Below are 12,475 nucleotides of genomic sequence, written 5' to 3' on the forward strand. Positions count from 1 at the left end.
ACCAGACCGTGTGGCGCTAGTGGTAAAGAACTCCCCTGCCAGTGCAGGAGATGTAAGAGACGCAGGTTCTATCCCTGGGTCGGGAGGATCCCCTGGAGGAGGGCATGGCAACCCACTCATATCAGTGTTCTTGCCTGGAGAATCCCATTGACAGAGGAGCCTGGCAGGCTACAGTCCATAGGAGCTCAGAGAGTTGGACACAACGGAGCAAGCAAACATAATATTACTGCAAACACGACTGCTTTGAACAGCACATATTTATTGCCCCAGAGTTTCTGGGGGTCAGGAGCCTGGGCATGGCTTAGCTGGGTCTCTCAAGGGTGCACACACATGAGTTGGCTGGGGGATTCCTTCTGAGCTCCTGTGACATGGGCAGCATTCAGTTTCTCGTGGGCTTTGAACTGAGAGCCTCAGGTTCTTGCTGGCCTTTAGCAGGAGGCTGCCCTAAATTCCTTCCCTGGTGACCTTTTCAAAGCCAGAGTCTCCTGGCAGGTTGGAGTTACAGTTTTCCATAATGGAATCACATCCATGTGGTCCCTACGTATTCATCACCTTTGCCTATTCTGTTGGTTCAGAATAAGTCATGTGCCCCCCACCCCCCGCCCCAGGCAAGGAGAGGAGAGGGGACCGAAGGACCCAAGGACGTGACATGAGGTGAGGCTCACGGGGCCGTCTCAGAGTCTGTGTGCCACCATCAGTAAGCCTTCTCCCTTTCTGTTTTTAACGTCAAAGCCAACAGACAACACGTGCTAGTCTTCATCCTGCCCTTTTCGCTTAAGGGCAGATCTTGGAAGTTCTTTCTCATTGAGGGGCTTGGTTGGATGGGGCTGAGATGATGGGCCATTGATTCTGGGCTTGACTGGAGAGAGAGGCACGCGGCGACCCTGTGTGCTCAGAAAGATCACTCTTGTGCTCCCTGCATGCCTGGCCCAGCTTGAAGTACTGACCTGTATTAACCCACTTAATCCTCAGAACAGCCCTGGGAGGACGGCACTTTTATTATCGCCATTTTGCAGAAGAAGACATCAAGGCCCAGAGAGGTTATGTCACTTATCCGAGGTCACACAGCCAGAAGGTGGCAGTAGGAACTCTTACCTTCATTTTACAGATGAGGAAATTAAAACTCAGAATCGTTCATCAGCTTGCCTCAGTAACATCAAATGGCTAATCAATGAGGGGTGCGGGGAGTAGGGAAAGAGCCGGTTCCATGACCCGTCTTGCTTGACTCTGGTCACTGTCGTGAAGCCGGCAGAGGCCTAGAGTTGGAGGAGTAACCAAATACCCAGGCTGGTGGCTCTGCAGCACTGTGGGGTCAGCGAAGGACAGCAGCCCGGGAGGGAGCTGGTCCTGCCCTCCCCCCAAGCAGATGCACTGACAGCTCCCTTTCTCCCACCAGGTCAGAATCTATAACGTGACCTACGTGGGGCCCACCCTCCGTGTCGTGGCCAGCACCCTAAAGTCTGGAGCCTCCTACAGCGCACGGGTGAAGGCCTGGGCTCAGAGCTACAACAGCACCTGGAGCGAGTGGAGCCCCAGCATCAAGTGGCTTAACTGTGAGTACCCTACCGGAAGTCCTGAGCAGTTAGCATCTCTCTCTGTCTCTGGTTTTTGGGGGGTTTTGTGAGTGTATGTGTGTGGGTTTTCTTTTCTTTTTTTTGGCCTTACCTCACGGCTTGCAGGATCTGTTTCCCCACCAGGGCCCAGTGATTGAACTCGGGTCACTCTATTGAAAGCCTGGAATCCTAACCACTAGGCAACCAGGGAACTCTCAGCAATTAGCATCTCTGCTCCCCACTTTCATTCTGGGGCCACTTACAGCCCAATATCTGGTTTCCATATCATAAGATGCCTCTAACTGCAGTAACAGAATTTCCAACTGATGCGGTCTACCAGTCAGGGTGTGGGGTAGGTTACAGTGAGAAACCCACAGGTTTCACAGCTTAACACTGTAGGAGTGCATTTCTTGCTCAGGTAACAGTTCGACATGAACTTTGCTGATCGCCAGCTGGTTTTCCTCCCTGTGGCTCCACCATTTTCTAGGACAAAGATTCTTAGCCTTTCTGTATCGTGGACAGTCCAGCGAAGCCTGTGGACCTCATCTCGGTATTTTTTAGAGTCACAATATTGTGTTAGCTTCAGGTGCACAGCAAAGTGATTAATTATACATACTCATATATCTACTCTTTTTCAGGTTTTTTTTTCCCATATAGGTTGTTAATGAGAACTGAGGATAGTGCCCCCTATGCTATATAGTAGGTCCTTGTTGATTATCTCTTTCACTTAAAGTAGTGTGCATATGGCCAGTCCCAATCTCTCAGTTCATCCCTCTCCCCACACCCCTTGCCCCTTGACAACCACAAGCCAGGATATTTTTAAATGTATGAAATAAAGTACAGAGGATTTCAATGGAAACCTAATTGTATTGAAATGTGATTATAAAAAGATTTTAAAATATATTTGCTATCTAAGAATATAGGCTTCTTTAATAACACATTAAAAATAGAATCTAGTGGTAGTTCTCATAGATACTGTCATTTCAAAGTAGATGAGCTTAAAGGATATTTCATGGTACTCCTGCCATTGGGTGATAAGAGAATACCTGTGATTTCTGTTGGGTCCTGAGTGGCTGATGCTGCCATCACTGTAGCTTGCTTTCTCCATTCCTAACGGGAGGAAATGCCAGGTTTCAGAAGTTAGTGAAGGCTTCCCTGGTGGTTCATTGGTGAAGAATCTGCCTACCAATGCAGGAGACACAGGCTCAGTCCCTGATCTGGGAAGATCCCACATGCCGTGGAGCAGTTAAGCCCCTCCACCACAGCTACTGAGTCTGAGCTCTAGAGCCCAGGAGCCGCAACCACTGAAGTCTGTGTACCCTACAGCCTGTGCTCCACCACGAGAGAAGCCACCGCAATGAGAAGCCTGTGCCGTGCAACTGAAGAGTAGCTCCACTCCCTCCCACTAGAGAAAACCACGTGCAGCAATGAAGACCCAATACAGCCATAAATAAATCAATGAATAAAATTATATAAGAACGTTAGTGAAAATAAAGCTATCATTTCTTTCCCGTCAAAGCTCCCAGACCCCTAAATTCTAATGGCAACCATGTTGGAAGTCCCCAAGTGAAGAATCCCTGCTCTAGGGCCCTGCCATCATCCGAATCCAGCCAGCAGAAAGGGAATGAGAGTGGGGAGATCACAGCTGCTTCTTAAAAGCCTCAGCAAGAAGTTACACGCATCACTTCCTCTCAAGTTCTATTGGTGGAACTGGTCACATGACCACACCTAGCTGCAAGAGGTTCTGGGAACTATAGTCCTCATCTGGTACTCTGTTCCCCTAAACAACACTTTGTGACTTTTTCTGTAAAGATATTGAATTATCTCACATAAAATGAAGCCTTACAGGGGAGTTCCCCAGCTGTCCAGTGTTTACGATTCTGTGCTTCTACTGCTGAGGGCCCTTGTTCAATCCCAGGTCAGGGAACTAAGATCCCACAAGCTGCACTACATGGCCAATAGAAAGGACAAAAAAAAAAAAAATGAGGTTTAGCCAATGAATATTGCTGCTCAGTGACGTTACTCCAGAGTCTTGCCTTTCCCTCTGCCATCCCTAGCATGGTAGCATTTTGTCCTTACCTACTATCACCTCATGGCCCCAGGTTGTCTGCTGCAAACATCCTCATGTCCCAGCCCCAAACGGAATGGAAGGCTGCCACAAGGAGAACATTTCATGCACCTTTTATCAGGAAGCAAAAACCTTTCCAGTCCTGGTGGACTTCCCCTTGCATCTCATCAGCCAGGACCATCACATGGCCTCTCCCAACCGCAAGGGAGGCAGGGAATTCAAATGCCTGGAAAGGGGAGTAGTTTGGGCCCATGATTGGCCCAAACCTCAGGGTGGGCACTTCACGGCCTGGCAAAGAAGAAGGGGAGACAGCTGTAGGGTGGGGGAGGCTGCCCGAGGCATCATCTGAACAATGGGGAGAAGGAAGGGCTGTTGTGAACCCTCACTGAAGGAAGAGTTCTTCAAAGTGCTAGGTATAATGGTGAGTGGCAGGTACCCCACCCCAACCCATCACACGCCCCTCTCAGCATCACTCATCCTATTCCATCGATGTCTCTTGACCGTCTGTCTCCAGCTCTGGGCTGTAGGCCCTGTGAGTGGTGCCTGCTCCGTGTCTATGTCCCCATTGTCCAGCATAGCACCAGGCACATAGTAAGTGCTTGGGAAAGTTTTATCAAATTGATTTTCCCCTTTGACCTGGAGAAGTGAAGGGAAATAGATTGTGTGGGGCAGATACCATGTGCTGGACACTCATTCATTACTTCCACAACTATTTCTTGAACTCCTACTACATATTAGACACCAGCCCAGTGCTAGATGCCGAGGGATCAGTGGTGAACAAAATAGACAAGAATCCCTGTTTTTGTGGAACTGACATTTTGGAAAGGGAGACAGAAAATAAATGAGTAAACAAAAATATAAATGAGATCTAGATCTAGTAAGTCCAAGAAGGAAATAAAGCAGGGAAAAGGGATGGGAGAAGGTAACCTTAGAGAAGGGGTGGGGAGAACTTTCTGGACCTGGCAGTGAACAAGGAGAGGGGCGCCAGCTCTGTGCATGGACATGCAGGCCCTGCTTCACGTGTGTATTAAATCGTAGAAGCCTCACAACAATGAGTTAAGTAGTTATTAACCCCGTTGTACAGATGAGGAAACTGAGGCACAGAGTGGGTGAGCCTCTTGTCCTGGGTTGCCAGCAAGTCTCTGACAGAGTCAGGCTTTGAACTGAGGGCATCCAACTCCAAGTCTCTGCACTAGACTTCAGGGCTTCAGGAAAGAGAGGAAGTTCAGGATCCTGAGGTGGCCCTGAGCTTTGGGAGAGCAGGGGACAGCAAGGAGTCCAGGGTGGCGGGGGCTCGGAGCGGGGAGTAGGAGCTGCCGCCGCAGCCAGCTCACACAGCATCTTGGAGGGTCCGGGGCCCCGGTCTCCTTCTCTGGGAGGTGGAGACCAGCTGGATGTGGCGCGCCGAAGGCTCACGACTTCCCTCCGCTTCCAGACTACGGGGAGACCTGGGAGCAGCGCCTCCAGCTGGGCGTCGGCATCTCGTGCGTCATCGTCCTGGCGGTGTGTGTGTCCTGCTACATCAGCATCATCAAGTGAGTCCTGGGCTCCCGCGCCTGGCGCTGCCGTGCCAGCCACCGTGGAGTGTGGAGTGCGCAGGAATTTCCCCTCTCATCTGACAGCTTGCAGCCCTGTCATTCAATGATAGATACTTACTGAGCAGCTACTATGTGCAAGGCACTGAACGGACAGGGAGACCCTGTGTCCTTGGGGAGGCAGAAGATGCCAGGCCAGCAAGTAACCATGGCTGTTTCCCATAGTGACCCTTGCACTGGAGGAATCAAGCCAAGATGAGCTGGGGGATATTCCAGGGGTGCCAGGGTGGGTCCCTCTGAGGGGTGATGGCCTGACGGTGGGATGGAGCTGGCAGGGGACAGGGCCTTCCTTTGGCAGAAGGGAGATGGATCATACCCAGGGTACACCCCAGACGTTTGAAGGCAGGTGGTAATAGATAGGAATTCTAGACGATTGCCCTGCAGAATCAGAAGACCTGGGTTTGGATCCTGGCCTTGGCACTTGGTAACTGTATGACCAAGTTTCTGAACCTCTGTTCAGCCTTGGGTCCCTATTTCATCAGTCCCGAGAGTCCTAAGGGAGTCCCGGAGCCCTGGGTGCAAGGAGCCTTGTCTCCAATGAGCATGAGCCCTAGGAATGTGGAATCTCAGAGCCTCAGTCCTCCCACCTCTGAAATGGGACTAATGGGCCCAAGCTGACCACATAAGGAAGGGCGATGGTGGAGGGCTGATGGTGAGTGAGTATCCGCAGTCTGCCAGGCGCACAGTAGGTGTGCAGGGAATGCAAGGTCCCTTCTCCACGTCTGTCGCTGATACCTGTAAGCCCCCTGGACTGGTCTTTCCCCTTCTCTGAGCCTCAGTTTCCCCATCGTCTATCCTCTCCACCCGCCACTCTCTGTATTCTAGTTCTCCAACCTCCCTGCTGTTCTTTGAACCCCCAACCCAAGCAAGTTCTTCCCTCCACTCCTTTGCACTCGCTGTGCTCTCTGCCCGGAAAGCCCTTTCCCCAGGCATTGCTGAGACCCGCACCTCCGCCATCTTCAGTTGCCTCTCGGAAGCCACCTCCTCAGAGGAGCCTTCCTGGATCACACTCTCTGTTCCTCTCTAGTCCCTTATGGCCTTTATTTTCATTCCCGGCAATTCTTGTCAGGAATGAGTGATGTCATATAGTCATTTCCGCATCTGTTTGCCTGTCTCCGTCTTCTAGAAGGTCAGCTCTATGAAGGCAGGTGCTTCTGTCTGTCTTGTCCCCTGAAGCCTGGCACAGTGAGTGATACATAGGAGGTGCTCAGTAAATAGGCGGTAACTGACTGAGTGGAGTGCTGGAGGCTACTCCAGAGGCAATCTGAGAAGATTCCTGCCCAGCCCTGACCCAGGAAGGGAGGAGGAATCCCTCGGCCTCTCCGGCCATGCCAGACTTCTGGGCACTTTGTCCTCCGCTGCTCCGGAGGAAAGGTTGTTGAAAGGGAAACCAGGATTCTCTCTCTCCATCTTGTGTGTGTTGGGCTCAGCTGCTCAGTTGTGTCTGACTCTGTGACCCCATAGTCTAGCCCACCAGTCTCCTCTGTCCGTGGGATTCTCCCGGCAAGAATACTGGAGTGGGTGGCCATTTCCTCCCCTAGGGGATCTTCCCAACCCAAGGATCAAACCCACCTCTCCTGTGGTTCCTGCATCGGCAGGCAGATTCTTTACTACTCACGCCACCTGGGAAGTCCCTCTGCTGCTTGGGTCTCCCCTAATTCCCAGGGACTTGCTCCCTCTGGGGCAGAGGCGGCCGCATCAGGAACTCCACTCTGGGTAGCAAAGTGCTGGACCCAAACCCAGCTCTAATGCCCCCCAGCTGTCACTTCACCTCCCCAGGCCTCAGTCTCCTCATCTGTAGAGTGGGATTAGTGGTAGAACCTGTTTCACGGGGTGAGGGTGAGGGAGCCAAAAGTCTACCAGCGTGATCTCTGAGCCCTAATAAGTCTGGGTGACTATGAATCTTTTTTATGGGAAGAACATCAACCTGTTAGTGATTCTCAGGGACCAACAACTTGTCCATTCTTTTTTAGGATTAAGAAAGAATGGTGGGACCAAATTCCCAACCCAGCCCACAGCCCCCTCGTGGCTGTTGTCATCCAGGATTCTCAGGTAGGAAAAGGGGTGGGTGAGGACGCTTTGGGTCGTGTGTATCGGGAAACACATTTCAAGACACGTGGGGTGTTAGGGGTATCTCTTGACTTTGCAGGTTGCACGTGGGCGGTCAGGAAGATTTCAGGGTAGGTTGAGTCAACAGCTTGAGGCTTTCACTCCCCTTCCTTTGGCTTCCATGAGGGTTCTTTCAGCTTGGGGCAGCAGGGTCCTCTGGAATTGGATTTCTTGCTTTGTTGTTGTTGTTCTGAGGTCTCTGAGGTCCTCTGCATATTGTCTCCTAGGTACCTCCTAGGGAGGTACCTGTCCCATGTAGGACAGGAGGTCACAAGGAGTTGAAGAGGGAACAAGTTTTCCGTTTCTTCCTCTTAAGAGCAGGAAACTGCCCCCGAAGCACCAGCAAATCCCTCCATTCTCATTGACTTGAATTACATCACAGCCTCTTTCATAAACCACTCCCCTGTAAGGAGTGGAAATACTCCTTACCGATGGACCATCCAGATGGACACTCCTGAGGTAGGAGTCCGGCCAGCTTCCCCAGTGCGATGGCCGCATAGAGTTTGCCTGAGCACCAGCAGGGTTCTCTAGGAAGGGCTGCAGGTACGGGCACAAGTCCTGTCTAGAACGGAAAGTCTGTGAGTCTTCAGTTCTCCAGGGACCCTGAGGCAGGCTCTGGAGTCCAGCGGGGCTGGCTTTGAACTCTCACTGTCGCTATCTGCAGGGTAGACTTAACAAGCTGCTTAACTTCTCTGAGCCTCAGTTCCTTCATGTGGGTTCTAGTAGTGGTTATAACAGGGCTGATGTTGGAATTCACTGAGACAATTCACAGGAAGTGAATATTAGAGCGCATAGTGTCATTTTCGTATCGGTTAGCTCTCGCTGTATAACAAATCATCCCCAAATTTAGAAATTTTGATGATGCCAAGTCTCCTCAAGGCAAACAGGCTCTGAGCATCGCTGGGTGCCAGGCTGGGTGGGAAGGCCTCTCTGCTCTGTGTCATTGGCTGTCTCCATGTTTTAGGTGTCACTGTGGGGGAAGCGGTCTCGAGGCCAGGAACCAGCCAAGTGCCCGTATGTATATGAACTTAGATTATAGCCTATGTAGGATTTGAAAGGGGCTGGAATTAGGGTGGGGGGCCCCATCTTGGAACTGGAGTCACACCCTCCTTGATGTCTGCCTTTCCTTCCTGGGTGTTCAGCCCTTGTCCTGTGACACTGGGTTTTGAGGGGTGGCAGGGGGAGGGGTGGTCTGAGTAGGTCAACTGCCAACTGAGCCCCCTGAGTTTCATTGGTTGGGGGGGTGGTCAGTGAACCCCTTTGGGATGCCCAGTCTGTCCTGAGCAAGGCTGATGGTGGTAACAAGCAAGGCAGCTGTGCGTGCATGCTTACTAAGTTGCTTCAGTTGTGTCCGACTCTTTGCGACCCTGTGGACTAAACTGTAGCCCACCAGGCCCCTCTGTCCAAGGGACTCTCCAGGCAAGAATACTGGAGTGGGTTGCCTTGCCCTCCTCCAGGGGATCTTCCTGACACAGGGATCGAACCCACATATCTGATGTCTCCTACACTGGCAAGGCGGGTTCTTTACCACTGTCGCCACCTGGGGAGTTGATTAGAGGTCAGACAAGAAATCCTGGCAAGGCTTTATTAGAGCCCCTGCTGCAGTGGGGAGCAGGGGTGGAGAACAAGCAACAGGTTCCCTTGCTCACTAGCCAGGGAGGGGCGAATTGGTTCATTATACAGGGTGAGGGTGGGGGTGTGTCCAGGGCTTGGGCTGGAGAGGTGGCATAGGTGTTTTGCCTGATTCTCTGGTGGTGTGGTGTGCAGGGGGCATGCAGAGAACCCTGCCTTTGTTCCTGACACCGTTTTTGCTCCCAACTCTTCAGAAGTGGCAGTTGAGGTTTGGGGTCTTTTTGTATCTTTTGTCCATCACTTGCCCCAGCTGCAGCACGCACACAGTTATTTTTACTTCCATTTAGTTTCTTAACATTTTGCTGCTCAAGGAGAGGTTTGTTCCAGTGCAGCAGTGCAGCAAAGTGTCCCAGGTCCCAGCCTGTCTCAGCATCAGTTCAGGGTGATTTTGAGCTGGGCTTTGAAGGGTGAATAGGAGTTTTTCAAGAGGAGAAAGTGAACTCTGATTAAACTTTGTTTTTGTAGACACTGGAAGACTTGTCTTGCCAAGCTCCTGCCCTGTTTACTGGAGCATGGCATGGAAAGGGATGAAGACTTCTCTAAGGCTGCTAGAAATGGGCCTTCCCAGGGTCCTGGGAAAGTAGCATGGTGCCCCGTGGAGGTCAGCAAGACGATCCTCCGGCCAGAGAGCATCAGCGTGGTGCGGTGCGTGGAGCTGTTTGAGGCCCAAGTGGAGAAGGAAGAAGAGGAAGTGGAGGAAGATAAAGGGAGCTTCTGCCCATCACCTGAGAATAGCGGGGGCCTCTTCCAGGAGGGCAGAGAGGACATCGCGGCCCGGCTGACAGAGAGCCTGTTCCTGCACCTTCTCAGAGATGAGACTGGGGGCTTTAGTCCACAAGGTGTGGAGTCCTGCCTTCATCCCCCTTTAGAAAATGCGAATGCTCAGAGGCCCTGGGCCGAGTTCCCAAGGGTGGGGCCCCAGGAGGCATCCTCTGAGGACAAGGAACAGCCTCTGAGCCCAGAGTCAAGTCCTCCGGCCACTGCAACCCAGAAACCAGCCAGCCTGCCTCTCCCAGAGACGCCCGCCGTCATCTCAGACAACCCCGCTTACCGCAGCTTCAGCACCTTCCTGAGCCAGTCCTCGGGCCCTGGAGAGCTTGACTCGGACCCACAGCTGGCCGAATGCCTGGGGGAGGTGGACCCCGACATCCCCGCCACCCCCCAGCCAGAACCGGAAACTTGGGAGCAGATCCTGCGTCAGAGGGTCCTCCAGCACGGGGCGGCCCCCGGCCCCGCCTCGGCCCCTAGCAGCGGCTACCGGGAATTTGTGCAGGCGGTGAAGGAGGGCGGCGCCCGGGACAGCGGGCTGGCCGGCTTCGGGCCCTCCGAAGAGGCCGGCTACAAGGCCTTCTCCAGCTTGCTTGCCAGCAGTGACAGCTGCCCTGCGACTTCTGGGGTTGAGCCCAGCAGCGGGGAAGGGGGCTACAAACCCTTCCAGAGCCTCTCTTCTGCCTGCCCCGGGACCCCTTCCCCCATTCCCATCCCCCTGTTCACTTTTGGCCTGGACCTGGAACCCCCTCACAGTCCTCAGGACTCAGAGTGGCCTGAGTTGGAGCCAGCGGTCAAGGGAGACGACGGACAGAAACCCTTCTTCGCCCCGGTGCCAGCCACAGACCCTCTCAGGGATGACCTGGGCAACGGCATCGTCTACTCAGCCCTCACCTGCCACCTGTGTGGCCATCTGAAGCAGTGCCACAGCCAGGAGGAAGCTGGCAAGGCTCAAATTGTGGCCAGCCCCTGCTGCGGCTGCTGCTGTGGGGACAGGTCCTCGCCTCTGCTGAGTCCGCTGAAGGCCCCGGACTCCCCGCCCCAGGGAGCTCCACTGGAGGCCAGCCTCTCTGCGGCCTCCCTAGCACCCTTGGGTGTCTCAGAGGAGGGGAAGTGCCCTCTGTTCAATGCCCCCAGCCATGCCCAGAGCTCAGGCCCGGCTCTTGCAGTGCTCTCCCCAGGGCCCACGTGCATGGACGCCTCCTAGGCGCATGCCTGCTCCTTGCTGACGTCTACGGGAGAGAGGGGGCCTTAGTCAGGCCTGCGAAATGCCTCCCCCTGGAAGGCCGCCAGGCTGGCAGAGTTCTGGAAGACTCTGGGAACTCTGGAGTGAAGTTGTCAGATGCTGGGTCTACAGGGACCGGGCGCCCCCAGCTCCCTTCGCTGGCCCCGGCTCACCACCTCCCATGGGAGGGGGGGGCTCCAGGCAGCTGTGCCCACAGAGGCACCTGCAGTCATCTGGAGATTCCCTGAGCACCTTAGCTTGTGCACGAGCTGTTGGCCACTTCATCAGTTCACAGCTGTGCCAGCAGACGGTTCCTGTCATACTCAAGGCATATTCTGTCACTCTGCTATCCAGTTCTTGCCCAGACTCTGGAGTAGCTACCGCCATCTCTCTAGATTGGATGCTGAGCCTAGAAACTCACCAAGCCAACAGGGGAATTGACTTGGGAGGCCTTGGGAAATTGAGGTCCAAGAAGGGTGGTTATCTGCCCAGAGATGTCTATTCATTCAGCAGAAGTTGACACTGGGGGCAAGGTCTGAGCTGCAGAGGGGTGATTAATTAAGTGGAGTTAACCAAGGACATGATAAATTGTGATTTCTGAGACGTGACAGCTTGTGGCCAGCTTCCCACGCAAGGCTGGGATTCCTGTTAGGCATTGGATCCCCAGAGAAGAGGCATGCCTGGCGACCTTGGGGCAGGCGTGTGCCCCCAGGGATGCAGTTGCTGGCATCACTGCTTCAGAAGGTGTGGCTCAGGTCCCCTGAACCAGCGAGCTGGGGCGACCAAGACGCTGACACCAGGCACGTCACCCACACATCATTAACTACCACCTCAGGTTGAAGAATGCTTGTTTGTGTGCATCTCAAAAATTATTTCATCACTTGGTGTTTGTGTTTGCTGAGGAGGGTGGAATGGGAAGAGACGGAGTTTTGTATAAATAAAGTTTCTTTATCTCTTTCCCCTCCCCCCCCACCATTTATTAAACAAACATCCTGCCAAGCATCCTTGAGACTGTTTTATCTCTATTAGCTCACAGAATCTTTCCATCCAGAGGAACTGAGACCAGCCCAAGAGGTTAAGTAACTTGCTGTCTCTGCTTGGGTTTCTCCGAGACCAGGATTCAAGTGAAGTTCACTGAAATAGGAGGTGATCCCAGGAAGCCCTGCTTGGAGAATGGGGAAGGGAGCGGGGAAGGGCAGGAAGCAATAGAGGTGTTATCACACAGAGTGTGAAGCGCAGGCAACAGCTGCTTCAGCCGCTGGGAGCTTCAGAAAGCCAGGCACAGCGCATGCCTCGAGGTGGGGAGCTGGGCTGTTTATCCACACACTCCCATCTGTCCTAGGTTGAAGGCTGTGTCCAGGGGCATTAACTCCCCAGCACTTCCAGCTGCTCCAGGGAAAAACGTCCAGGTTGAGAGCAGGGGGCTATTTGAGCGGCCTCTGGCACAGGGAGGAGATGTGGGCAGGGCTATACTGGCAGCTGCTACTTTGCCAAGGTCACTCAGCTAGTGGCAGACCAAAGCTGA

General features: G+C 53.3%; 1 protein-coding gene across 6 annotated transcripts in view; it reads left to right on the plus strand.

Annotated features, from left to right (window-relative positions):
* The window catches only part of IL4R (interleukin 4 receptor), a 50,085-nt gene extending 38,133 nt beyond the window's left edge, over window positions 1–11,952 (plus strand). For all 6 annotated transcript variants that reach the window (XM_018040648.1, XM_018040647.1, XM_018040646.1 and 3 more), the window contains 5 exons: window positions 1,397–1,553; window positions 5,057–5,156; window positions 7,190–7,268; window positions 8,290–8,339; window positions 9,423–11,952. In XM_018040648.1, the coding sequence (XP_017896137.1) occupies window positions 1,397–1,553; window positions 5,057–5,156; window positions 7,190–7,268; window positions 8,290–8,339; window positions 9,423–10,932 (1,896 nt within the window). In that variant the 3' untranslated portion in view covers window positions 10,933–11,952. The remainder of the gene's footprint in view (window positions 1–1,396; window positions 1,554–5,056; window positions 5,157–7,189; window positions 7,269–8,289; window positions 8,340–9,422) is intronic.

This window comes from Capra hircus, chromosome 25 (assembly GCF_001704415.2).
Source record: "Capra hircus breed San Clemente chromosome 25, ASM170441v1, whole genome shotgun sequence".
Lineage (NCBI taxonomy): Eukaryota > Metazoa > Chordata > Mammalia > Artiodactyla > Bovidae > Capra > Capra hircus.